The sequence below is a fragment of the Xyrauchen texanus genome, chromosome 2, assembly GCF_025860055.1.
Source record: "Xyrauchen texanus isolate HMW12.3.18 chromosome 2, RBS_HiC_50CHRs, whole genome shotgun sequence".
Taxonomy (NCBI): Eukaryota; Metazoa; Chordata; class Actinopteri; order Cypriniformes; family Catostomidae; genus Xyrauchen; species Xyrauchen texanus.
In genome coordinates this window covers 19,663,556-19,690,765 of record NC_068277.1, presented here as the reverse complement: position 1 = coordinate 19,690,765, position 27,210 = coordinate 19,663,556, and the positions used below count along the sequence as shown (strand labels likewise).

The 27,210-nt window shown below is 36.9% G+C and overlaps 1 protein-coding gene across 8 annotated transcripts in view; it reads left to right on the top strand.

Moving 5' to 3' along the window:
- LOC127654586 (chromodomain-helicase-DNA-binding protein 3-like) overlaps window positions 1-27,210 on the top strand; it is a 71,281-nt gene that overhangs the window by 20,970 nt on the left and 23,101 nt on the right. For 3 of the 8 annotated variants that reach the window (XM_052141842.1, XM_052141818.1, XM_052141807.1), the window contains exons 13-39: window positions 339-429; window positions 1,679-1,870; window positions 2,253-2,453; window positions 2,728-2,865; window positions 3,435-3,556; window positions 3,724-3,897; window positions 5,508-5,649; window positions 5,909-6,040; window positions 6,766-6,883; window positions 7,441-7,565; window positions 8,459-8,690; window positions 8,973-9,142; window positions 10,240-10,417; window positions 12,342-12,428; window positions 12,986-13,071; window positions 14,415-14,548; window positions 14,683-14,827; window positions 15,330-15,495; window positions 15,586-15,740; window positions 16,735-16,972; window positions 17,063-17,197; window positions 17,720-17,848; window positions 19,911-19,997; window positions 20,388-20,496; window positions 20,825-20,957; window positions 22,553-22,748; window positions 26,558-26,721. In XM_052141842.1, coding sequence (XP_051997802.1) covers window positions 339-429; window positions 1,679-1,870; window positions 2,253-2,453; window positions 2,728-2,865; window positions 3,435-3,556; window positions 3,724-3,897; window positions 5,508-5,649; window positions 5,909-6,040; window positions 6,766-6,883; window positions 7,441-7,565; window positions 8,459-8,690; window positions 8,973-9,142; window positions 10,240-10,417; window positions 12,342-12,428; window positions 12,986-13,071; window positions 14,415-14,548; window positions 14,683-14,827; window positions 15,330-15,495; window positions 15,586-15,740; window positions 16,735-16,972; window positions 17,063-17,197; window positions 17,720-17,848; window positions 19,911-19,997; window positions 20,388-20,496; window positions 20,825-20,957; window positions 22,553-22,748; window positions 26,558-26,721 — 3,979 coding nt within the window. Of the gene's footprint in view, window positions 1-338; window positions 430-1,678; window positions 1,871-2,252; window positions 2,454-2,727; window positions 2,866-3,434; window positions 3,557-3,723; window positions 3,898-5,507; window positions 5,650-5,908; window positions 6,041-6,765; window positions 6,884-7,440; window positions 7,566-8,458; window positions 8,691-8,972; window positions 9,143-10,239; window positions 10,418-12,341; window positions 12,429-12,985; window positions 13,072-14,414; window positions 14,549-14,682; window positions 14,828-15,329; window positions 15,496-15,585; window positions 15,741-16,734; window positions 16,973-17,062; window positions 17,198-17,719; window positions 17,849-19,910; window positions 19,998-20,387; window positions 20,497-20,824; window positions 20,958-22,552; window positions 22,749-26,557; window positions 26,722-27,033; window positions 27,192-27,210 lie in introns of all 8 variants that reach the window. The other 5 variants (XM_052141836.1, XM_052141827.1, XR_007971954.1 and 2 more) reach the window with 4 other exon arrangements.

The following is a 27,210-nucleotide window of genomic DNA, read 5'->3' as shown; positions in this document are numbered from 1 at the left end:
TTTACAGAGAGAGTGGGGGAATATCCTCAGCCACCACCAGTGTGCAACATGCACCTGGATGATGCAATGGCAGCCATAGTTCGGCAAACGCCCACCTTAGACCAGCTATCAGTGGAGAGTGCTTTGCAATTTGACATTTGTTCAAAGATATGATTAAAATTGTAAATAACCTATGAAAGAAATGTTGACCAGTTAACTAAGATAAACATTAACTTTCAATTATACGTTATAACTTTTATTTAATTTATGCCTACAGAATATCTTTAGTTATCTAGGAGTAGATATGAATGATGGAGTAAGCATTAAAATAAAACAAAAACTGCTTTTTTTTCTCACAGGGAAGAAGTGATGAAGGAAGACCCAGAGAAGCCAAGGAAGATGAGGAGGAGAGAGGAGAATGATGAAGCTCTAGGCACCCCTGTTAATGATGTTTGTGTCAATCTTGCCTTTCTTTTATGCTATGCATTAATTATTTTCCCAGCCTTAAACTTCACTACTGATCTTTCACACTGCTTTGCCTACTTGTCACTAGATTTCCTGAAAGGGGTCATTACACATTAAAAAAATAAAATAAAAATGATCTTCCCTGAGGTCCACTGATAATGGTAGTAATGTTTTTTGTCATAATTTAGTAATATATCTATATATCTAACAAGCTCCACAACATTTTAAAACAAAATGTCACGGTTACACATAATGCAGCACCATAAACTATCAAACAGTCATGACATTTGAAATATTAATGAATGAAACTGCTTACTTACAGTTTTGCGATCGGGTACAATAGTGTTTTTAACTGCCACATCCTTCAATAACTTTGATTGTATTATGATTGGTTCACAAGCAATCCACACTGATATGAGCCGAAAAAAAAACCCTGCACATATATAGACCAAAGTATGATGAAACAAGTCTCGCACACATACAGTATCATCCTGCAAATCGCTGGAAACACATCAAAATGGTCAAAGAAGACCATCAAGTGCATGTTTACATACACCAACAATTAAACATAGTGGTTGTGCTCAAAACAGAAAGAAGCAACAGCTGAATTACCTTTTGTAGTAACTTGACCCTGCGTCTTTTAAAAACATAACAACGGTCAAAGATGTCTGTCTAGTGTATGCTTAAATAAAAATGAATTACAAATAGACCAGACGGGTCAGCTTTTGTGTTCAGGGATAGTTAGTAGGCCACACTAGGCCTGTCTGCCTTGCTCCCTCTATGTTTACGAACTGAGCATAAGTGGGTGGGGCCAAGGGTGCAATGATATAAAGTAGGCATTGATGTTGTTGCTGTATAGGCGATCGTGAATTTCATGGGCTCCCTAGTGATGTAGGGAAGTCACGGAAGTAGAGAACGAGGCGTTTTTGCAGCTTGGTTTCAATACTGTAAATGGTTTTATTGCACTGGGGATTAAGTTTTGAGTTCTGAAATGTACAGTATGTTTTTAATAGTAGAATTACATTTTATATGTCAAACTATAAATGACAATTTTATTCCCCATGACATGACCCCTTTATAGACTTAACTTCCTCTGATCCCTGTTCTTTTATTCATCATTTTACACCTACTTTCCAGCACCCAGTTCTCAGAAATAAAGCTTGTGGGAAATGTAGGACCACCCTTCTCTCTATATCTTTTCTTATCTGTTCCTTTTCCTCCTCTCTTCCTCCAGCCCACAATCAAGTATGAGGAGCAGCCGGACTTTGTAACAGAGACTGGAGGGACACTGCACCTCTACCAGCTCGAAGGGTTGAACTGGCTACGGTTCTCCTGGGCTCAGGGAACAGACACCATCCTGGCTGATGAAATGGGCTTGGGCAAGACCATCCAGACCATAGTCTTCCTCTACTCACTGTTTAAAGAGGTTGGTTCATCATGATACTTGTCATACTGTATATCGTATTAATACTTAAGAACCTTGTGTTGATGTATTTACAGTATTTGTGCACTCATATCATGTTCTGCTGGTAAATAATGAAGAAGCAGGTATTTCAAATAAGCACAAACTCTGAGATTGTTATTGTCATTACTATGAGGTGCAAGAGAGATTGAAGCTGATCCAGTAGATTCACTCAGACACGCTGCATTGCGATGTATAGAATCACAGCATAAGTAGTGCGACGCGTACCATATCATGAGGCAGTTGGCATGTTTCCGAATGGTCTCTGGTTCTCATCCTATTCAACTCTCTTTCTCTCTGTCTGTCCTCCTATCTCTCTCCATTTCTTTCTACTATCTTTCCCCAGGGTCACACTAAAGGGCCATTCCTGGTGAGTGCACCACTCTCTACGATCATTAACTGGGAGAGAGAGTTTGAGATGTGGGCCCCCGACTTCTATGTCGTCACCTACACCGGAGACAAGGACAGCCGCGGCATCATCCTTGAGAATGAGTTCTCGTTCGACGACACAGCGGTAAAGGGATCAAAGAAGGCCTTCAAATTACGGGTGAGGAGAAGAGAGGAGAGCTGGAAAGGAGGAAATGGTTGGTGGTTGGAGAGGTGAAAGGAAAGATGGACAGAGTAAGGTGGAAAATAAAGAGCAGCAGTAAGAGAAAGAACATACCAGCAGGAGAGAAAGAGTCATAGAATGAGAAAAGACAATTATTGGTGTTTTAAAAATAAAAATAACATTAATTACTTTTACCGTATCCATCCTTTCAATTTTCTCTCTATATTAATCCATCTGTATCTCTCTTTCTTTCGACCCATCATCCCTCCAGAGAGAAGCTCCCATTAAATTCCATGTGTTGCTGACATCCTATGAGCTGGTGACCATAGACCAGATCGTTCTTAAGTCCATCGAATGGGCCTGTCTGGTGGTGGATGAAGCCCATCGCCTCAAAAACAACCAGTCTAAGGTACACAGGCTTTGTGTGTTTCAATCTAAAACATCACAAAATTACTAAAAAAGTGCTGGTAACATCAAAATTATCTGGTTTCAAAAGTATTACAGTGGGTCACAAATCTTATTTAATATGACTGAATCAATCTGACTAAATGAGGTTACACCAAACGGAAGTCATTTTTAAATTAAGGTACACATAGACGGTAATAACTGCCTGTATTGACTTTTTACGTGTTGTGTGTTTGGTAGATATATTCCAGGTTAATACAGGATGATAACATTCCTTTTTGGATTCTTCACAACACAGTAGTTTGAGGAAAGTAGAAATTTACTTGCCACTATATTTTTTGTTTTGTTTAAGATATATATTTGAAGCAATAATAATTTATTAATAGTACACTTTCTCAGTTTTTTCTGTTTTATGTTTCATGGGTGGCAAGTGTTACTCATATTGGTTTCATACCAAACATCTCTTTGGAAAACATATCTCTAAAATTGTCCCAGTTCATCCATAACAAAATAAGATAAAGTATGGTAAAGTGTCTGTTTTATTAGCTGAAGACTGTTGTTGTGGTGTGTTAGTTCTTCAGGAGACTTAATGACTACAAGATTGACCATAAGCTGCTGCTAACAGGAACTCCACTACAGAACAACCTGGAGGAACTTTTCCATCTGCTCAACTTCCTGACACCCAACCGCTTCAAGTATGAACAAACACACTTGGAAACACACTTGCACATTTAAACACATAGCTGGAGAAGTGATAGAAGCACACACACATATTTGAACAGGCAATCTTCACATATATTAGCACACAAATACTTTCTAAGAAACAATTATTCCCCTTAAAATCCCTTTCTCTGTCTCTCAGTAATCTAGAGGGTTTTCTAGAGGAGTTTGCGGATATCTCCAAAGAGGACCAGATCAAGAAGCTGCATGACTTGCTTGGGCCGCACATGCTCCGGAGACTCAAAGCTGACGTGTTTAAGAACATGCCGGCCAAAACTGAGCTGATCGTCAGAGTGGAGCTCAGCCCCATGCAGAAGTTAGAGTCAAACATAAAAATTACTTTCTTTGTCAGGGGCCACTTTATTTTTCTATATATTTGTGTTTTTAAAGTAGTCTCCCAATTTGGAATGCCCAATTCCCACTACTTAGTAGTCCTCATGGTGGCACGGTTACTCACCTGGCAGAGGACAAGTCTCTGTTGCCTCCGCTTCTCAATCCGTGCATCTTATCACGTGGCTCATTGTGCATGACACCGCGGAGACTCGTCATGTGGAGGCTCATGCTACTCTCTGCGATCCATGCACAACTTACCACGCGCCCCATTGAGAGCAAGAACCACTAATCGCGACCACGAGAAGGTTAACCCATGTGACTCTACCCTCCCTAGCAACCGGGCCAATTTGAGTCACTCAACACTCCCTGGATTTGAATTCGCGACTCCAGTGTTGGTAGTCAGCATCAATACTCGCTGAGCTATCCAGCCCCCCTCAGGGGTCACTTTATTGATTTAAAAAGGGATAATTCACCCCAAAATGAAAATTCTTTCATAATTTACTCACCCTCAAGCCATCCCAAATGTGTATGACTTTCTTTCTTCTGCTGAACACAAATTAAGATTTTTAGAAGAATATTTTAGCTCTGTAGCTCCATACAATGTAAGTGAATGGTGGCCAGAACTTTGAAGGTCCAAAACTACACATAAAGGTAGCATAAAAGTAATCTATACAACTGCATTAGTTAAATCCATATCTTCAGAAGTGATATGATAGGTGTGGGTGAGAAACAGATAAATATTTAAGAGCTTTTTTACTATAAATTCTCCTTCCTGCTCAGTAGTTGGCAAAATGCACAAAGAATGGGAATAACCAAAACAAAAGGAGAAGAATTTGAAAGTGAAATAATGAGATTTATAGTAAAAATGGTAAAAATTCTGTTTCTCAACCACACCTATCATAATGCTTCTGAAAATATGGGTTTAACCACCGGAGTCATATGTATTAATTTTATGCTGCTTTCATATGCTTTTTGGGCCTTCAAAATTCTATGCCCACAATTCACTTGCATTAAATGGACCCACAGAGCTGAGATAATTTTCTAAAAGTCTGATGTCATGAGGGTGAGTAAATGTTGAGAGAATTACATTTTTGGGGTGAACTGTCTCTTTAAAGGGATTAATCAAAATATTTCAGAAAATGCTGAAATTTTGATTTAATTTTAGAAGTAATGTAAATAGTTTACTTGCCTGGATTTCTTTTGAATTATTTAAAAAGACTGAATTGAATAGTGCAATATTGATGTGAAACCAACACTCAAAAAAATATTTTTGCCTATTTTTAAGATGTATCCATTTCAATTTAATAACAAATTTCCATCTAATTGAATTGAATAGTCTTGAAGAAAATGTCATTAATAAAAATTGCAGTTTGTAAGATTTGTACATTTTATTTTGTTAAAGATTAGGCAATTCAGTTAAATGGAAATTTGTTATTCAGTTAAAAATAGGCTAAAAATATTTTTGAGTGAAAGATAGAGATGGGCAAGAAAAGAAACTAGAAGGATAAAGAATAATTAATAATCTATAATCTATAAAAGAAGAGAGGACAAATGTTTAAGATTTTCTCATGTGTTGTGTGTGCCCTTAAACAGAAAATACTACAAATTCATTCTGACTCGTAACTTTGAGGCGCTGAATTCGAAGGGAGGAGGAAACCAGGTGTCTTTGCTCAACATAATGATGGACCTGAAAAAGTGCTGCAACCACCCCTACCTCTTCCCTGTTGCTTCAGCTGTAAGATATCTCTCTGACAGCCTCCTGAAAATGTTTCAGTGTAGTTTTGCTCTGTATTTTTGGTGATCCAAATTATGCAGTCAATTACTGCCATCTGCTGTCAGAAAATGTGGTTCAAACAAGTAGTATTGTTTGTTGTTTTAGATAATGTTAGCAAATGTACAGGTGTTGGACTGGGGTTGTTTGTTTTTCTATAAATATGTAGGTAGGAATGTATGTAGCAGGGATTGTTTTGCTAATGTGTGTTTGCATCTGACAGGAAGCTCCTAAAACACCAAGTGGAGCTTATGAAGGTGTAGGCCTCACCAAGGCCTCTGGGAAACTCATGCTGCTGCAGAAGATGCTCAGAAAGCTGAAAGAACAAGGCCACAGAGTGCTGGTGTTCTCTCAGGTACTCACTCACACAGGCAAACTCACGCACAAGGGGAGACTGTAGAAAGTTGTCATACTTATTACTCTAGTGGATATTTCTCATGGTAGTTTTAGCTTTAAAAGTCAGTTTCTATGTAGCCACGTCCTGTAAAGTCTGTAAGTCTTGACTACAAAAAAGCTTTGAACATGTTCACCATTCTTGTCCAGGAAAAAAGATGACCCAAGAGAGTGGCATGTTGTTACACTATATGGGGTAAACTGTCACAAACGAAACCTGGAACGGAAATGGACTATTTTTGATTTGCCAATAAGATTTAAACATATTTAAACAGTAAAACAATTATGAAACTCAAAACAATTCACGAAACGTCTAAAAATGTACAATTCCCTTCACTGCAGTTTTTTACTAGGCATTTGAAACCAACATGCATAACCACAGCTAGAGAAACAGTCACTGTCATACTTTTATCTAAAAAAAAAAATGCATTACCAGTACTGAGTTATTGCCCTCCTTGTGTGACAACTAGCCCAAGTGCACCCCCAAGTGGTACATTACATGATGATCATTTGCCCCATGTTGTTCAAGTTTTATTTTTAATTTCCAAGTTATTTAATATGGCTGTGTCTAATGGTTAGGCTGTAACGTGACATACATAAGTCTGCGTATTTGCTCTGAAACGTTTATGAACCTAGAATGAAGTTATTAGATCATATTTAAACTTGCACACTCGGTTTCCTTCTTAGATGACCAAGATGCTGGATTTGCTGGAGGATTTCCTGGATTATGAGGGTTATAAATATGAGCGAATTGATGGAGGCATCACTGGAGCTCTCCGACAGGAAGCCATTGACAGATTCAATGGTAAGAGCAGCTCAAAACATATAGACATTTAGTAAATAAGTAATCATTGAATAACATTTCACATGTGTGTTATATCAGGGTTGGACAAAGCTACTTACTAGCTTGAGTTTTGCCAGCGTTTATTGTTGGGCAAGTAAATCTTGCAATTTAACTATTTGCATGACTATTTGCACTAGTTGTAAATATAGCACCTGCCACACAGCGCTGCCATTTGCACTCCAGTCTAATAGAGGCACACAAATGGAAGACAAACTTAAAATAAACTGAGAACAGATATGGTCAAGATATTATAACCCTGTTTAAACTAAAGCATTTTATAAGATTTAATATAGAAGCATTGTTGAATTTAATATTACAATGTCATGAAAAATATATCAACCTTTGAACAACAGTGAAGCTATAATAATATGTATGGTATTGTGGTGGAGGGAGATTTTTAATATTTGAATAAATGTCTTATTCAATCAACTTCAACAACACATCAATTGTGTGTCTTATTGATGCATGAATCTGTGTAATTTGTTATACTGACTGAATAAAGTTCTTCTGTCTCTCAGCTCCTGGAGCGTGTCAGTTTTGTTTTCTTCTTTCTACACGAGCGGGTGGCCTGGGCATCAACTTGGCCACTGCAGACACAGTCATCATCTTTGACTCTGACTGGAATCCTCACAATGACATTCAGGTAGCAAAACTACACAATATACATAGTACAAGAGAAGGCTATCATACAGTCAGTCCACAGCATATTTGCTTTACATTTGTTCAGACTGTCAGCAAAAAGTTTGCCTGCTTAGGCAGCTGCCTTCAGTGACACCATCCAAACTGAAACAGAGCCTCTTAAAAGACCAATTTGGAAAGCTCTACATAGGAATCAACTCTCAATTTATTTCAATACAGGTGATTAAAAAGGATTGACGCAATAATTTAATGAGCATAAATACACTTAGCACACATTTGGTGTTATTTTCTATTATTTCAAACAACATTTTACCATTACTAATTACTTAAAAATATCTAGCTTACTCCTCCATCTTGAATGTATCTTTTCACCAAACTCATCACAGTGCATTCTGGGATTGGCTATTTCTGGGGAAATATACATAGGATGATACCTAAGAATTTGACAAAAATTTGATATCTTAGGAGGTTGCATAATTAAGCTTAACCTTTGCATTAAGGCCTTTGCATCGGGAGCATGCCTATGATGCCTTAAAATGCTGCCTCCGGAGGCAGCTCACTAGGTTTTGGAACAGACCCTTTGTCTCTTAGTATTGTGCTCATGCTTAAGTCATAACCATGGCAAACAATGTAGATATCTGGAATATTAACAAGACTGTCTGAACAAACAGATCCGATTTCATCATTTGCAAAATGACAGTATGACTGGATTTGAAAAACAAATCACATTATACCTGCTGTTTGAACATGAGCTTAGGTGTGTGTTTTGCCCCCAAGTGGATAGTTTGAGTAAAAACGTACGAAACTCATAATAGCTTCCGTGAGGTTTTGAACCTAAAGGTATTTTAGGAAGCTCAATCTAGCCGTTTCTATGTCATCTTGAATCTTCTCTCTCAGGCCTTTAGCCGAGCTCACCGTATTGGTCAGGCCAACAAAGTGATGATCTATCGTTTTGTGACTCGGGCCTCTGTCGAGGAACGGATCACTCAGGTGGCCAAAAGGAAGATGATGCTCACACATCTGGTGGTGCGACCTGGTCTGGGTTCAAAAGCTGGATCCATGTCCAAACAAGAGCTGGATGACATCCTCAAGTTTGGCACTGAGGAGCTTTTCAAGGATGAGATTGAAGGTGAGATTGATTAAATAAACTGTGATTGTTAAAAATAAATGAACCAATGAATCAACAAATGAGTCATTGAATCATTCAGTCAACAAATAAAGATCTTTGTTTCAATGTTAAAACTGACATTTCTAAACAGGTTTTTCTTTTTAAACTTGCACTCAAACCTGCCTGAGTCAAACCTTCCCCAGAAAAGTGTTTTTATCACACACATTATTGGATTGTGCTGAAAATCTCCACTCTGAATGACAGAGGAACTCATAAGGTTCTCCTTATATTTCTGTTTTTCAGCAGGGGACAATAAGGACGAAGACAGCAGCATAATTCACTACGACAATGCCGCCATCGAGCACCTGTTGGACCGCAGCCAGGACGCCACAGATGACTCTGACATGCAGAACATGAACGAATATCTTAGCTCCTTCAAGGTGGCGCAGTATACCGTCAAAGAGGACGACAAGGTGGGAGTGCGAGAGGTTAAACTAAGGAGTAGTTATTTGAAGAGTGTCAAAAACTGTAACTTAATATGAAATGTTACATAAATGTTATCTTTTCATCAATAATTCAGCTGTAAAGTATGTTTGTAGAATAGTGTGCATCTCACGCAGAGGAAAATTGTATTGCTGAGAGGTTGCTCTTTCATTGCTTATGAGACTTAATGGATATCTAAGTTATGCTTAGTTTAAGAATCAACTTTGTCTCAGATGTTTTTCTTAAAATTCCTTAAGGAATAAAACATAATTGGACAGTTGTTGAAATACAGCAAGAACATAGAGCTATAATTATACAAATAAAATTATGATAAATAAAATGAAATTGGATAATATTGCTAAAATAATTAGTCTTGAAAGAATTTAATGAGAAAGATGAGTTCATATATATATTTCTGACTTTTGGTATCTTGGCAAAAAAGGCTATGTTCACACTGTAACATGCACGAGTAACATGAGCAAAGAGCTGTATTACATAAGCTAAAGCTACCTCTGTATGTTTTCCTGAACCTAACTGTTGAAGCCTATCATTTTCTTTTCTTAAAAAGGAACTGAATGCATTACGTGGAAAAGAAATTACTTGAAATTAAAGGTTTTATACCGTAAGAGACAAATTATGCAGTAAATCAAGTGTGCAAGTGATGAATATTGAGTTAGATTGATGTAAAAAATTCAATTAAATCTGATCTAGCTGTTCACACTGACGGCATATCAGAAAACAATGAGATACGTATTCAATTTATTTTCACATATGAAAGTGGCCCAATTGTATTTGAAAATTTCAGATTCAATGGCTTGTGGCTGTTCACACCGTCATACAATTAACAGATCGGTGTCACAAGTGAGGGGGAAAAATTTGATTTGGGCCACATTCACCTGCGGTTTGAACCTAACAGTTTGTAACATTGTTGAGATCTCTTCTTTTTCTCAGGAGTCAAATCTGAGAACTAAGAGACTTAAGCAAAATCTGCATTTTCTCACCACTTAATCTGATTGATGTCTAGGAGAAACAACTAATACATTATAGCAATCTTATGCGTGATTTATTTTCATGTGGGTGTGTCCAGATAGAGGAGATCGAGAGAGAGATAATTAAGCAGGAAGAGAACGTGGATCCTGATTACTGGGAGAAACTCTTGAGGCATCACTATGAGCAGCAGCAAGAAGATCTGGCCCGCAATCTCGGCAAAGGAAAGAGAGTCCGCAAACAGGTCAACTACAATGACGCAGCCCAGGAGGACCAAGGTACAGTCCAACATCATCTAGTTTTTAGCAAGCTTTACTTAAGATGCATTCTTGTGTTCCCAACAGCTAGACAGAGTGCAACAGAAAGAAACAGAATGTAGGGGTTCCAAGACACTTTTTAAAAAGTAGGACTATATTTAATTTGACATGTTGTCTTAACACAACACTTGTGGTGGGACCCTCAAAAAACAGCCTGAGATATGACACAATGGCCAAAGACGTCTGAATGTGTTTGGTGTTAGCAGCAGTGCTGTAAAGGGGATGAATTTTAAGACGCAACTTCTCTGAGAGGGTTTTACTATGCAAACTGTCCAACAAGCACTGCTGTCAATATGCTAATTAAAGCAACTAGGTCTGCACAAAAAAAAGACATGTTAACATACCTTTAGTGATACATTTAAGGGTAGAAAAGAAGCTGAAGTAGAACAACAGTGTAATGGCCCCGATACTTCATACTTTTGTTTTATATGCCCGCAGAGGCCTAGTGCGTGCCATTAACACACTTTTATACACCAATCTTTGCAGTAGTATCAGTGTCATCATAAATTACAATAACAGCGTTATCAGCGCAAATTATGGCCGCGTATAGCGCGTTAGCTATTAGCGTCATTAATTCAGAATGTAAAATAGAAATTAGCGCATTTTCTACTATTTATTTATTACTACATATTTATTACTTTAAATCATCATGAGTGGTTCAAAAAAAGCATCTTTTTCTGATCTAGTGTGAATTCTATTCATGGAATTAGGCATAAAGTCATTGATAACACATTTAAATGTCATATTACTAAAGGTATTACTGAGTGCTCTAATTTTTAAATGAACTTATAAATGACTCCCATAGCTGTGAGGTGGGTGTCTGAATGTTTGCAAACAGTATACAGTTACTCGGCTGTTACTACAAACTTCTTTTTTACACCTGAACGAAGAAGAACTCCTTCAGAAGTATATCGGGCCCTTAAGCCTGCAGACCACTGTCTGAGGGAACTTTTTTCATAGCAGTATAAACCAATGTAAACACAGAAACGGATCTGTTGCCACAGATTAAATAATATATTTTATGAAGTGCCATTCTTGTCTTTTATTACATTAAACCCCTTTTGTGCTTATCAAAATACTCAGGATTCATTTTCTCATTTGAATCATCCGGATTGCATTTTATAGCAATTTCACTCCGAGTATGTGGTTTTACTTTTGACTGAGAGGCAAAGAAATATTTTCCCACACATTTTTGTTTTGGTCAGGTTTGAACAGCCACATGTAGTTGAAGAGTTTGCACTCAAAATGGTTGAATCCACAACACCCCAGGGATGCTGAAAATGTGTAAATGTGGCAGCTTATTATTTATATGACAAAAAGAGAAACAAAAAAACAAAATGGTCAGGGAAAAAAGTTAAATGAAGTTTTCTTTTGAGAGGAACAATCTAGAAACTTTGGTTTTAAGATGATGCTTACAGCTGCATAATTACAGTGATAACAATGAAAAACGTTTTATTGTGGATCCAAGCAACCTTATTTCCTGGGTTGTAATGTTGCAGCTTATCTTCTGCATAATATATTACATATGCACGATATGCTGGCTTATTAAAAATTCAACAGCAGCCTGTGCTGCACTAAATGACTTTTGTGGGCTTTCATATTTGTTAAGCAGCCCTACATTTTCCAGTTGGGCTAAATCATTCTCTGTGACAGCAGAATATGAAGAGAATGTGTGTGTATGGTTAAATAAGTGGAGATGCAGAATAGTTTTTCGCAAAGGAGCCAAATCTCAAACAATCACATCTGTCTCAAATGTTTGTTGGACACTATTTGAGGATTCTGGTGAATGGAAATTGTTAGACCTTAGTGCTAAACACACTCTCTGAACTTTGATTTGTGTGGAGTGTTCCTGATTAGCAGTGCTTTGTTCTGTATGCTGTTTCAGAGTGGCATGCTGACATTTCAGATAACCAATCAGAATACTCCGTTGGCTCAGAGGAGGAAGACGAGGACTTTGATGAGAGACCTGAGGGTGAGGACCACACACACACACACACACACACACACACACACACACACACACACACACACACACACACACATACACACACGCATACACTTCCCATTGACATCTTTTGTTCCTAATATAAAGAAAAAACCTTAACACTTTGAGTTAATCTTTGGTGCGTAACTCATCCAGCATTATTTTGCGCTATGGAACAAATCCTCAGAGTGCCTTAGCTGTTAGCTAGCATTATGGCTGCACATTTTGCACAAGCAAGAACCACTGACATTTTATTTAGACAGTGTAAAGATCTAGATCTAACTACTGTACCCAACTCCTAAAACAAATGTTGGCATCTTTTTTATTTTAATTAAAACATTATTTGGCTCATTTATGACATTTATGACATCTGGTGGTTTTGTCAGGTTTTGTTATTCTTATGGAGACCTGCGCAGAGTTTATGTTGTGCAGCTGTGCAGGATAATATATCCTTCCTGTGCTGTAACCATGTTTCCTGACTCTGGCTCAGTGAGATGGACGTGCAAAACTGATCTCTTGGCTGACTCTTCTCTACCTCTCTTAAGGTCGCAGACAGTCACGCAGGCATCTTAGAAATGAGAAGGATAAACCACTGCCCCCCCTGTTGGCCAGAGTGGGGGGCAACATTGAGGTATTGCAGATTTGCTAATTCAGTTATTTGTTTGTTTGCTATGGCACAACTCCTACACATACAGTAAATAAGGCGAATATCATAATAGATGCTTTTAGATCTGACTGTTTATATATTAGCAGTCATTTATTATATATTTATTATTAAGAGTATTTTCAGAGTGTTGTTTTTCTGGAGGTCATCTGTGGGACCAGTATATACAGCATCTTTGGATGTCTGATAATAAAACTGACTGACATACAGTTGGAGATGAACTTGCTAAATTTTTCCAGCATTGAAAATTGGCCAGCATGCCTGTTTTTCATAGGAAGCCTGATTAGACTGAAATGATTTGCAAAAGATTTGAATATGTCATCCTTAAAGGCTCTATGAAATCAAAATTGGAGTTTTTAATAGACATGGCTTTTAGTCCATGTCTATTAGTTTCAAAGTCATCTAGATGCTTCTAAAGGTTGACAAACTTAACTTTAACGAATATATACAGTTATAATATACAGTTTAACTCTTTTGGAAAATATATGTAACGTATGATGTAAATGAATCCTATATGCTAGTTACAAAAAATGATGACAAGCATTTTGATATGTCACGCCCAATCTTCCTGATTCAATCAGTGGCAGCGTTTCACAAAAACCTAGGTTATGGCCAAAAACCCTTGGATAACTAAGTTGTAATTGAATCATGTGGCCACTTTGTACCAACTTTGTGATCCTGCACACAAATATGCATAATTTATTGATTTATAATTTTGAATTATTTTATCAAAAATATTATTTTTCTTTCATTTATCTATTTTATACCTTAATTTTAAACTATATATCATATATTTAATAATAAATAGGCCTATGTAGGTTAACTGATATAAGTAGCCCTATACAATTATATTCTTTTTAAAAATAAATACAATAAAACATTTTAAGTATCATGGTTACATTGTATGCGTCTGCATAATGTGTGAGACATTAACTGGATTAAATTTTATGAGGTGTAATTTCGCGATTGTCCTGCTAGTGTCTGCATAAGTCAGATATGTCCTTACTCCAGAACACTAGATCTACGACCATTTTCAAGTATTTAAAAAAAAATGTTTAAGATGATTCGTATGGTCATTTCTATGATATACCTACTTGGGATTATGATGCATTTGGGAAACAAGGCCGACATAGACTGAAGAGGGCGAGCAAACTGCATCTTAACGAGGCGTATTCCCCATTTTGTCTGCATGCTAGGGTATGGCAACTGCCATTCTCTGCCATATGCAAACGCTGGCCTTAGCTGGCCTTAAGTTAGCACAGGAAAGAAAATATAGGGTTTTTAATCTTGTATCTGTGTGTGTTTGTTAGGTATTGGGCTTTAATATGCGCCAGAGAAAGGCCTTCTTGAATGCTGTAATGAGGTGGGGAATGCCTGCTCAGGACGCCTTCTCCTGCCAGTGGCTGGTGCGAGACCTTCGTGGCAAGTGTGAGAAAGAGTTCAAGTATGAATTTCCTCACCCATAATCTCACGTGTTTGGAAAATATAAAAACTTAAAGGAATTGAAACACTTGAATACTGTGAAAGAAATGCAGTTATCCCTTCTTTTTTATTCTTTTTTCTTGGTTTCTCTGGCAGGGCGTATGTGTCGCTCTTCATGAGGCATCTATGTGAGCCGGTGGCTGATGGTTCGGAGACGTTTGCTGACGGTGTTCCGCGGGAGGGTCTCTGCAGGCAGCCGGTCCTCACGCGTATAGGGGTCATGTCTCTGGTCAAGAAGAAGGTCTGTGTGGGTCCAACTCTCACAGCTAAGTGTACATATAGAGTCTAACACAGTCTATTGTTTTATTCCTTAAAAGAATAGTCAAACTTCAATGCCAATAGTCAACTTCCATGGTCAACCAGCTTCATCTTGGTCGACCAGCTTGACCAGGATCAAAACAGCATTAATCGGCATAAACCAGCCTGGGCTAGCATGAAAGTCAATTTTAGCAGGTCTTTTCACCAGCGTAGGTTGGTAGATGGATGGATGGATAGACATACAGACACATTATAAAAGCTACATGCATAATTATACTGTAAAATAATTAGCTACTGTAAGTGCTGTTTAAAGATGGAGTATAGGATATCAAACCATAGGACGTCAACTACACATATACATTTTTGTATAATATCTAAGGATTGTAGTCTAAAAGTGTTTAATCTGATGCTCTTGAATGTTAGTAGAATGTCAGTGAGGATGTGTGTGTTGACACCTGGTGTGTGTTGTGTTGCGCTGTGTGAAGGTGCAAGAATTTGAGCACATTAATGGGAAATGGAGCATGCCTGAACTGAAGCCAGAGATTACCGTGGACTCCAAGAGATCTTCAAGAGCCTCTTCTCCTGCCATTAAGACAGACACTCCCACACCTGAACGTAGCTGTAACAACACACCCTGCACCTCCAAACCAGGTACAAACTCACCCTAATCTCTCTTTCAGTGCTCACACACACCTTTACAAGAGAATATCACACTTTACCTGCTGTGACCTGTTTCCTCAGCCACTCCCTCTCCAACTGACAAGATAGAAAAGAGCGGGAAAGAGGGTGAGAAGGATGAGTGTGAGCCCCAGACAGAACCAGAAAAAGAGAGAGAGAAAGAGAAAACGAAAGAAGGAAAGGAGGGGGGGAGTGTGGAAAGCACAGAGCATGGAGAGGTAAGTGTGTGTTTGTGTGTGTGTGGAGAGGGGGTCGGGGTTACTTAGCTACAGTTTGAGGAAAAAATTACCCCCAGATGTGAGCTAAATCCTTTTGGGGACATTCGAGGACATCCTCAATTGGAAATTAAATAATAAAATAAATGTAAAAAAAATATTATTGTTGTAAAAATGCTACATCTTTTCTTTTACTGTTAGGGTTTGGGATTATGTGTAGTGAAACAACAGAAGCCTATGATATGTCGTCACTTAGATACCAGATACCATATATATCTATCATTTAATCACCCTCATGACATCCTAGATATTTATGTTTTTCTTTCTTCACAAGTGAAGATTTTCTAAAAATTATTTTAGCCCTGTAGGTCCACACAAGTGAATGATGTTCAAAACTTTGAAGGTCCAAAAAGCACATAAAGGCAGCATAAAAGTAATCCATAAAACACTGGTGACATCAGGCAATCATGATTTCAAGCTCAATTACACTTCCCAGTGCCATCTAGTGCTCTATGGATGCGTCCATAGGAAATGTAATCGAGCTTGAAATCATGATCATGCCTAGAGACTTCAATGGCAAGAAGTACAGTGAATTTTTTTTCATATTTTGGTCTGTTCTGACCCCAAATCAATTAGATCACTTAAGAAAATAATTGATTAAACCACTTGAGTGTAATAGATTAATTTTATGGTGCCTTTGTTTGCTTTTTGGTGTTTCAAAGTTTTGGTCACCATTCACTTGCATTGTATGGACCTACAGAGCTGAGATATACTTCTAAAAATCTCTGTTTGTGTTCAGCAGAAAAAATAAGTCATAAACATCTGGGATGGCATGAGGAAGAGTAACTGATGATAGAATTTTCATTTTTGGGTGAACTATTTCTTTAAGGTGGAATGTGTAGTGAGAGAAAGTGTGCATTAGTGTATGTGTTAGAGAGAAAGAGTGTGTGTATTTGTCAAGTACTTGAGGAAAGAGTGTTTATATCCCTCCGTCTAGACCTCCACCCCAATGAAAGAGGTTGAGAAAGAATCCTCAACCAATGAAAAATCCCAGACATCCGAAGCTCCCACAACAGTTAGTGATGACTCCAAAACGAAAGAAAACCCTGACATCCCTCCATCTTCACCCAAAGAAAAAATTGAGAAACAGAAACGAGAGGAGGAGAGCTCTGAGAAAGAGGCCTTGAAGGAAGATTCCATGTCTGATTCCCCATTCGTTAAAGATGAGAGCAGAGGTAGCTGCAGCAGTGAAATCTGACTGGATGTCATTTTGGTCTCTAGTTTAATTGCGATTTCAGGGCTGATTGTTGTGAATGTCATCACAGAGGCTGTGAAAGGGGAGAAGGGAGAGAAAAGAGAGAAGTCTGGTGAAGAGAAGGAGAAAAGTGATGCGACGGCTCCAACAGAAACAACAGAAAAGATAGAGAAAACAGATGGTCAGTCTTCTGATGTTAAAAAAGGTGAATGCTAAAGGTCTGCCTTTCTTGTTTTATGTATTTTATTGTTATACAGTGAAAAGTACATTTACTCCCAAATATAGGGTACAAAATGGAGTGTTCATGTCCTGTCATAATTAGTGTAATTATGAGTTTCCAACTTTTAATAAACAGAAAGAATAGCAATAGTAAAATAGTATTTTTGAAAAACTTAGATGAAGACTCTAGTCATATCATTATTCTACAAAGGTGCTGGGTGCACATTTATGTGTGCCACCATGTTTAGATCGAATGATCAGCCGAATATTACTTGCTTTATCTCAATAATCGCCTGTAACTGGATGCCTTCACTCGTTGAAAAATTAATAATGGCTGACTGCGAAAAGCGTATTTCTACAATGCCATTGGTAAATGAGAACTTCTGGTTTTGAATGATGCTGCATCTATGCTTCTATGTGTCAGTGCAACAAATACAAATATTCCTAACTTCTATCAATGTTTCTTATCATGTAAACATGTTTTTCTCTTCCTTCTATCGGGTTACAGAGGAGGTGAAGGGTGAAAAAGATGCTGGGAAAGAGTTCAGAGAGCCAAGGGAGGAGGTACCCAAAGGTAACGGTAAACCCACAGAGCGTCCACGATTCATGTTCAACATTGCAGATGGAGGCTTCACAGGTACACATAAAATTGTTTAAAGCTGCTGAGTGTCATGTTTCTGTGTTAAAATACTTTCTCACATCCCAGCTTAATATGCAGAGACAGCTAAAAGTACGCCATTTGTAGGTTGATTTACTCTGAAAAGTGTAAACATTGTGCTCAACCAGTGGTTTGAGTTTGGGAAAGGAAAGAGCGTTTGAGAAACCGGTTTGGAAAAACTTTTTTTTTTCCATTTCTGTTTGGGGCTGTAAATATGCAGAGATTAAACACTGCAGCTTTAAGTATGCAGTGTCCATATTCATATTGCTAGTTCAGGTAGCTCATTTAAAGGGATAGTTCACCTAAAAATGAAACTTCTCTCATCATTTACTCACCCTCATGCCATCCCAGGTGTGTATGACTTACTTTCTTCTGCTGTACTCAAACAAAGATTTTTAGAAGAATATCTCAGCTCTGTAGGTCCTCACAATGCAAATGAATGGTGGCCAGAACTTTGGAGGATCAAAAAGCACATAAAGGCCACATAAAAATAATCCATACGACTTAAGTGGTTTAATCCACATCCTCAGAAGCAATATGATAGGTGTGGGTGAGAAACAGATCAATATTTAAGTCCTTTTTATACTATAAATTCTCCTCCCTGCACAATATGTGGCGATATGCACAAATAAAGTGAATTGCCAAAAACAATAGAAGAAGTTTGTTTCTCACCCCAAAATCTTCTGAAGATACAGATTTAATCACTGGAGTGAAAAATCTTTGGTTGTGTTTAGCAGAATAAACAAGTCATACACATCTGGGATGGCATGAGTGGGAGTAAATGATAAGAGAATTTAAATTTTTGGTTGAGCTGTCCCTTTAAGAGAGTCTAACTCGTTCTTATGTTCTTAACCTTTATATGTGCTTATCTTTGTGTGTATAGTACTGAAAACATTATGCTCATTGATAGTTTGCCAGGTATTTAGAAGCACAGTAACGTGTGCTAGGTAAATGTGTTTTGGAAAGCTGCTTGCTTATGTAAAGAAAGGCATGTTTTGTTATAATAAAGGTGAAATGGAACAGTGTGTTCCCGAGATAAGATGACAGTGTGGTCACATTCTTAAAGACGCAGTTCAGATTCTCAGTTGTTTTTTTAGCGGTTTTACTAGAAATGGCAACCAGTGATTTCATATGTCAGTGGTTTGCAAAGGCTTCCCTTAGATTAGTTTCCATGCAGTCACCATTGATTATTTCCTATATTATGTTGAAGTTGAGAAACCCATGATTTCATACACTTTTTATTCATGGGTAATTTATATGTAAGTGTAGACTTAAATATTTATGTTTTAAATGCAAATATGGTATTATGCATACGTCATTATGTCTATGGAAGTCTAATAGTATGAATCATTGTCATATGATATGGGTGGATACTGTGATGGGAGTATTGGGATATAAGGGGAGAGTTCAGTGGTGGGAGTGGTATTTCATATTTCAAATTGTGTGAAAGTATAGTATCATGACCAAGACCAAATTACATTTTCTATGATTCATCACATGACTAATATCATCAAAATGAAAAAAAAAAACCAGGGTAGTTCACTTTTGTCACAGGTATTGTCACAGTGTTTTAACAATTTTTTCAAGTTTTTACATTTTAGACTTCCAGACATTCCTTTTGCAAATAGAATAGAATAGAAGAGCAGGGAGCCCTGCAACAGATGGTATGCCCCACTGAGCCCCCCACTGAACATCGAGTCAGTCTGGTATTACATGAAGAGATAGAAGAAATAGACAGAAGAACTGTGGTGAATTCTCCAAGGAGCTTGGTTCATCCTATCTGCCAACAACCAAGAAAAACAGTTTTGAAGGAAAAGGTGGTCACACCAAATATTGATTTAGCTTTTTGTTTATGTTTACAGGATTTGTTTGAAGTTAATTGGTCAATAAAAACTAGTTATAGCATTATTTTCAAAGAAATCCTCACTATGCAAAATGTTTCACTAGTGCCTAAAACTTTTGCACAGGACTGCATATATATATATATATATATATATATATGACACAGTACATTATATTAATATAAGTATCTTTCTTTCAGCTCCAAGCATGTTTAAATATCAGAAACATTCTCAAATTCAACACCTGTCACCTAAACAACCCTCACATTGCAGGTTGTCAATTTCTGGTCAGTTTCTATCATTTCTATTATTTCCCCCTATACTTAATAGCGTTAGTGCCCCTATGACTTTAAATAGTTTCAGTTCCCTGAGGACGACCACTTTATATAATTCAATTTACAAATTTTTGCAAGTGCAGCTAAACATAGAGGGGTTTATACTGTTAATAAACATTTCACCAGCGTTGATAAAACATTTCAAGCTAACACTAAGCATACTGCCTGTACTCTGGACAAATAATATGGTTTATAGACAGATAACGCAATTAATACACTTGCTAACATTGCTGCCAAAGGGATTGTTACTTATCTTTTATTTACCTGTCATGAATCATGAATGGATGGTAGCATTTTTTCAAATGATACCTGGCCTGTGCTGTGTTTTTCTTTCTTTGACAGAGTTACACACTCTTTGGCAGAATGAGGAGCGGGCGGCAATTTCATCAGGCAAGATCAACGAGATCTGGCACCGGCGACACGACTTCTGGCTGTTGGCAGGCATTGTGTGGTATCCTTGGATATAGGCTGCTATCCCCATAGAAACAGTCCAGTTCCATTTGATGTGTATTATATTACGTTTGCTAAATGAGTGGGAGGGTTTTTGTATTTACAGTCTGAACACAATACTCCTCTCGTATTCATAGTGTTTAGAGTTTATAGCCAAGAAGAACAAGATAAGGAAATGAAATGAGAAAATGGTGTTGCTATGAGTACATTGAGATTACATGAAAGAATATTAAAGACAGCAAAATGTATATTCTGTTTAAGAAACTTGTGAAGCTCCAATTCTAGTCATTGTTTGACAGGTTTGAACTTTAATCCTTGACCTGTTGCAGTCATGGCTATGCACGGTGGCAAGATATTCAGAATGACCCGCAGTTTGCCGTCATAAATGAACCATTCAAAACTCAAGCCAACAAAGGAAACTTCTTAGAGATGAAGAACAAGTTCCTCGCCAGACGGTTTAAGGTACGTTGTAAATAAATAACAAATAAAATGTACTGTACAAGTTTTGCTATTTTTGTTTTTGTCACTTGTCCTTTTTTATTGTGGGTTTTGTGGCTCAGGTCACAGTATGTCATTTTGTCATAATTGTATGTCTTGTTTTAACAAGCTTTTTATTTGACCTTTTGTTCTGCTGTGACTCCTGCCAAAATATTGTATTAGTAATGTTGATGAGTCAAAAGCATACACAAAACCTGAATAATCTGACATGCATTCTTGTGAAACAGCCTTCTCACTGTCATTGTTTTTCTTGTTCCTTTTCTCTACATCTTCCTTTTTCTTTTCCCAGACTCCTTCTGTCTGTCTGTCTGTCTGTCTCTCTCTCTCTCTCTCTCTCTCTCTCTCTCTCTCTCTCTTCTTCTTCTCTTATATAATTCTAAATGCATTGAGCAACTTGAGAAAAGCTTCCATTGGAACTTGTTTTAATTGGAAGCTGGTGCTTTCTCATGCTCATAAATCACTGGAACAGTTGTCGTTCCAGACGTGATTTTTCTGTCAATTCGGTTCAATAAATTTCTTACATTTTCTTTTATTCCAGGGCCTGTTTTTCAGCCTCTATCCAGCTCTGTATTCTCTATCTTTCTCTTTTTTATTTGTTTTCTTTACCCTCTCAGCTTCTGCACTCTTTCAGTCACCATGTTCTGTTCATCCTGTTCATCCTATTAGGTGTTTTTCAAATTCTTAAAACTGAAGTGTATTATTTCTGTGCCAATAGTGTCACCAAACAGAATTGCAAAAATAATTTTTGTTTTTATACCAGTTTACCAATCATCCCTCCATCTGCCATTGCTTGAGAAAACAGATAGTTTGATAGCGCCACAGAACAACAGTTTATAAAGCAAAAATGGAGGTTACATTGAGGCACTGGAAGTGAATGGGGCCAATTTCTGGAGGATTTAAAGGTGGAAATGTATAACATTTTTGAAATATTATAATTTTATAAAAGCACTTAAATTAATTATTCTGTTATATTTGAGCTGTAAAGTTGCTTAAATCATAATTATTTAAATTATTTTAGGGGTTGTTGACATTACATCGTCATGGCAACAAAGCTGTAAAATTGGCTATAACTTTACACAGACAAAGTAACACTACAATCGTGTTAACTCGCATATTGTTTATGTCTTGTGGCTGTTCTTTTGAAACCATGAGTATTTTAACATTTATAGATAAGGTACTTCCATTCTGCAATCCACTCACAACTTACTACGTGCCCCATTGAGAGCGAGAACCACTAATCATGACCACGTTGATGCTACCCCATGTGACTCTACCCTCCCTAGCAACCGGCCAATTTGGTTGCTTAGGAAACCTGGCTGGAGTCACTCTGTGATTTTTGCTTTTTTTAAAGAAAAGCAGGTGCAAGTCAAAATAATGTTTTGCGGTAATCAATATTATGCCACAAATGTTGTTGATTGAGTTTAACCCGGAATACTCCTTTAGGCTGGGATACTAGAAAGAACTTTAACATTGGAAAAACTTGGAATTAGTGTTTTTAGATAACATATCAAAACAGTAAAATAGTTGGATAGTTTAAGATCTCTCTCTCTCTGTTTTAGTTGCTGGAACAGGCCCTGGTGATAGAGGAGCAATTGCGTCGGGCTGCGTATCTCAACATGACCCAGGACCCCACTCACCCAGCCATGGCCCTGAACGCTCGTTTTGCTGAGGTGGAATGTCTGGCCGAGTCCCACCAGCACCTCAGCAAGGAGTCACTCGCAGGAAACAAACCTGCCAATGCCGTCTTGCATAAGGGTGAGAGAAAGAGTATGTATGCATGGATGGCTTTTTTCTTGTAAATGTCTCTTAATGAAAAATAATGTATCAGAGAGTATGTGTCTGCTGAATAGATCCAGTGGGACCAGTGTTCCTGCCAGCTTCTCTCTGTTTCAGAGGTCTTATATGTGAACAGATCATAAATACAAGGCACTTTCAAAATGGTCTGGAGTTTTCTTTTTGGTAATCTCAAATCAAAATCAAATCACTTTATTGTCACATCTATGCAGATAAACAATTTATTGGATATCAGTTCACTTGGACTATCGCTCTTAATGCTGAAAGATCCATCCATAAATTCTTAATTTCTGACAGCCAGAATCAATAATAGTTCAGTTAACATACAAAACTGTGGATAGTTTTCAAAGCTTATCTAGAGAATATTGAGACACTTTAAATGCTTCATAAGCTCTCTTCAAAGAACGGGCGGCTGTGTTAAGGGAATTTTTTGAAGTTTAACGAATTTCAGTATTTTTAATTCTAAATGCTCTCAGTTGTTAAAGAAACTTCAAGGAGTTGTCTAAGTGACATCAGTTTACTTAAATGCTTTCTTGTTGAAGTACTTTATAGGGGTCATATCATGTGCAATACAATTTTCCTTGATCTTTTGAAGAGTTAATTGTTCTGTGTACTATGAAAACAACCTCTAGAGCTCAAAACTTCCTCCTGAGTCCAAAAGACCATTTGTTGAAACTTAGCTGCTAAAACAGCTCTTTTTTACTGAACTTACTGATGAATTTAATAACATGTGACCGCCAACATTTACATGTCAACATCACCTATTTGGTGTCCAAAAAACATTGACCTTAACGGTTTGTGTGGGACAGCACAAACTATATTAGACCTGACAGCAAACCTGCAGCCTGTGTGTAAGCGTAGCAGTGGGTTGTTACTCATCACACATTTGACAAGCAGGGATGTGCATGTGTAGTGGTCATTTGTTTGAACTAGTCGACTAGTCTGTGTTAAAGATAATAATGTATAATTAGGCTCTGTTATGTTAACGAGACCCCAATTTTACACCTTTTAGAGGAATATATGGATGCTAAGTACAGCACTTCAACATGATGACAAACGGATATTCAACAATCTTATCTTATTGCATGAAACTATCAAAGTAAGAAAGGAAAGAAATAAGAAAGGCTTGAATACAGAGCGGCACAAAACTGCTTCAATAACATGTATCAATGTAATCGGAGTGTTTCAGGGCGATCCTCGCTGCACATTCAAAAGCGCAGAATTGCAGGACCACATCAAGCAGGTTAAACCTTTTTTGCCATTGATTTAAGCAGTGTCAGACAGAATCAGCAAAAGACTTTAATCTCTTCACAACACCTCACAAATACTGAAGCAGTACTGACGGATTTCATGTCTGTGATTGTGACAGTGATTGTCTTGAAATGTGTTGTTATTCTGGTGCTTTGCTGTAACAACAGCACATAAAAAGACATACAAATAGAATTCCTTAAGGTGTAGGCTAGCTGCAAAAAAAAAAAAAAACAGTCTGTTTATTTCTAGAGGTCATAGAGAGGGTGGATTATAGTCATGAAAACCTTGACTCACAAAACTGGACCTCTGGGAAAAAACGACATTCTTAAAAAAACACACTTTATCTATGCAGGTGTAAAGAGTGTTTAAAGTTGTGAAAGCAGAGAGATCTAAACATTTCAAGATGAACTCTGTTATATCTCAAATAGTCTATAAACAGCTACAGTCGTTGGTCTAAACCAACAATCCCATTTCCTTTACTTTGCAAGCACATGATGCATGTAAGATGGCAATAAATCGGTTGATAATGAAGGAATTATTTTTAATAAACAATTATTAAGGTTTTTGTCATTCACACTACATCCTGGTGGTAATTTTTTAATCATCTTGGCATTGTCCACCATGTGAAGGACAAACATTTTTGCTCTGGAGAACTGCCCTCTTTTTAGCAATGTAAATTTTCCATCTAAAATATTATTCAAATTTGTTAAACATTTAAAATACAAGGAATTGCAATGTGTTTGTTGCCTAAAAGCTATATTCTGTGACAGTGGAATGAATATAGCACACATGTACAGTGATGTCACACATGCAGCCACTATAGAGATTGTCATAATCACCCGAGATTGTCATATTGTCAGTTGTCATATGTTATTTATTCAGATTTTTTTGTATAATCCATTAATAAAATATCTAACTTTTTACTATTTAGTTGTGCTTTAAATTATATAAATATTATTGAACTTGTAAGTTAGATTTATATCTAGGAGTTATTTAGGAGACAACTCAGTTACAGTAGTGTAAAGAGTATTATACTAATATTTAACTTAATAAAAACATAATTGTTCTTTGCTTTTTATCTCGCTTTCTTTAGCATCCTGCAAAATGTCGTTCACTTTCTCTATAAATATTTCAAAAAATAAAAACCTGTCTTTGATTAATTTATTTCCATTGTCACACAATATTGCCTCCAAGCAACATACCTAAAATGTACATATTTGATTTAATAATGAAAATTTATTTATTTTTTTAAATTCTCTTTTTATTGAAATATACAAAGATCCATACAAACAATATAGTCATTGTAACAAGACTTAGAAGCCTTATCTATCTCAGCCTTCTTCAAAAACACTTGTTACCAAAAATAATAAGCTGAGTAACAATATTTTATGCAGATGCAAGTAAGGATCAATTAAGTAAATATAAAATGCAAGTATAAAAAGCTAAATACATAATTAAAAACTAAATATAGTAAATAGAACTAGAATGTTGGGGCGTGCCTTCCTAATGCTTAATTCACTCAAAAAAGAAAAAAAAAAAGTTTTATTTATTTGATGGACAGAAATTCACATCAAACAAAAGATGGACGTACAGTAGTGATGTATAAAATCAAACTCTCAGAGTTTTTCAAAAACGTTTCCTGTTGCAGTCTAATAGAAAATGTTATTCTTTCCATCCTAAATATATCATAAATAATGTCAATCCAATCATCCATTGTAGGTATTTCTGGTTTTAGCCACTTTCTAGTAATGGCTTTTCTGCCAGCTTCACTTAGAATACGGAAAAGATATCTAGTATTAGAGGTAGTATTTCCTGAAGGCAGGGCTTCCAGATACAAGGTCTCCAATTTAAATGCAATGTCCACCTGGTGTACTTTTTGTAAAGTTTTATGAACCTCCTGCATGAAAAAGAGGTTGCCCAGAATATATGATAATGATGAGCTTTGGAGGACCCACACATTCTTCAGCAACTGGTCAGTTTAGTATAATGAGTCTTTTTAGCTGGAGTAATGAAGAACCTGACAAGGTTTTTCCAACAAAACTCTCTCCATAAAGCAGAACATGAAGTTTTCCATTGTAGCTTGCATACCTTATCCCATTCCTCCTCTGTTATATATAAGTTTTCTTCCCTTTCCCATTTTTGTTTTACATATAATGAGTTACTTTTTGTTTGTTGTAGACCCCTATAAAGTCTTGAGATGGTTTTATGATTTGAGTTCGAAACATATGCCTCTGTGAAAACATTTAGTAGAATATTAATTCATTAATTGTTCATTATAACAATTCATTAATTGATTCAATATAGTTCCGAACCTGAAGAAATCTATAAAAATCATAATAATGAGGCTTTTTAAGCAAGAAAAGTGAATCAGAAATGTTTTAGACATTGATTTCATAATGCGTGCAATAGAGGGTAACACTTGAATGCTATTTAACATTACGTATAAATCTTGTCTGCCTGTTTTATTAAAGAGATGGAACTGTACACATGGCTTGTTGTAATGATTTATATCTTTGTAGTTCTTAACCAACTGGAGGAGCTTCTGAGTGACATGAAGGCGGATGTAACGCGGCTCCCAGCCACACTCTCAAGAGTCCCACCAATCACAGCCCGTCTGCAGATGTCAGAGAGAAGCATCCTCAGCAGACTGGCCAACAAAGGCAACGAGACACTCACAACACCGGTAAATACAAAAACACTCAGTTCACAAATGGAAAATGCTCAGGTTTGTAAATATTTAAGCATGCTCATGGATTCCTACCATTAACTAAATAAATCCAAGATGGCATACGAGAAATGTTCATTATAAGTATATTTATAATACATTCAGCACCAAAAGGTATCATTAAAAAAATAGCACTGTTTTACCTTATATTTGTGTGTGCTATATATTTTTATGCCTATTAGAGTATTATTAACTTAGAAACATGCTAATGTCAAACTATAATAGAATTAATTGTGAGTATGTGTTCCAAATCCAAAATTTCCATTTCAGTTAGGATGCTTCCTTAGAAGGTAGCTGCCAATGTAGGCAGTAGACAGGAAGCACACTCAAATCCACCTACAATCCAATGCACCCAGAAAGTCATTTGCTGCAGCAATATGGTTTTAACCAAATGTGCAGCGTCTCAAAATGAATCTTATACTACCACTGTGAGTTGGGTTTTTATGT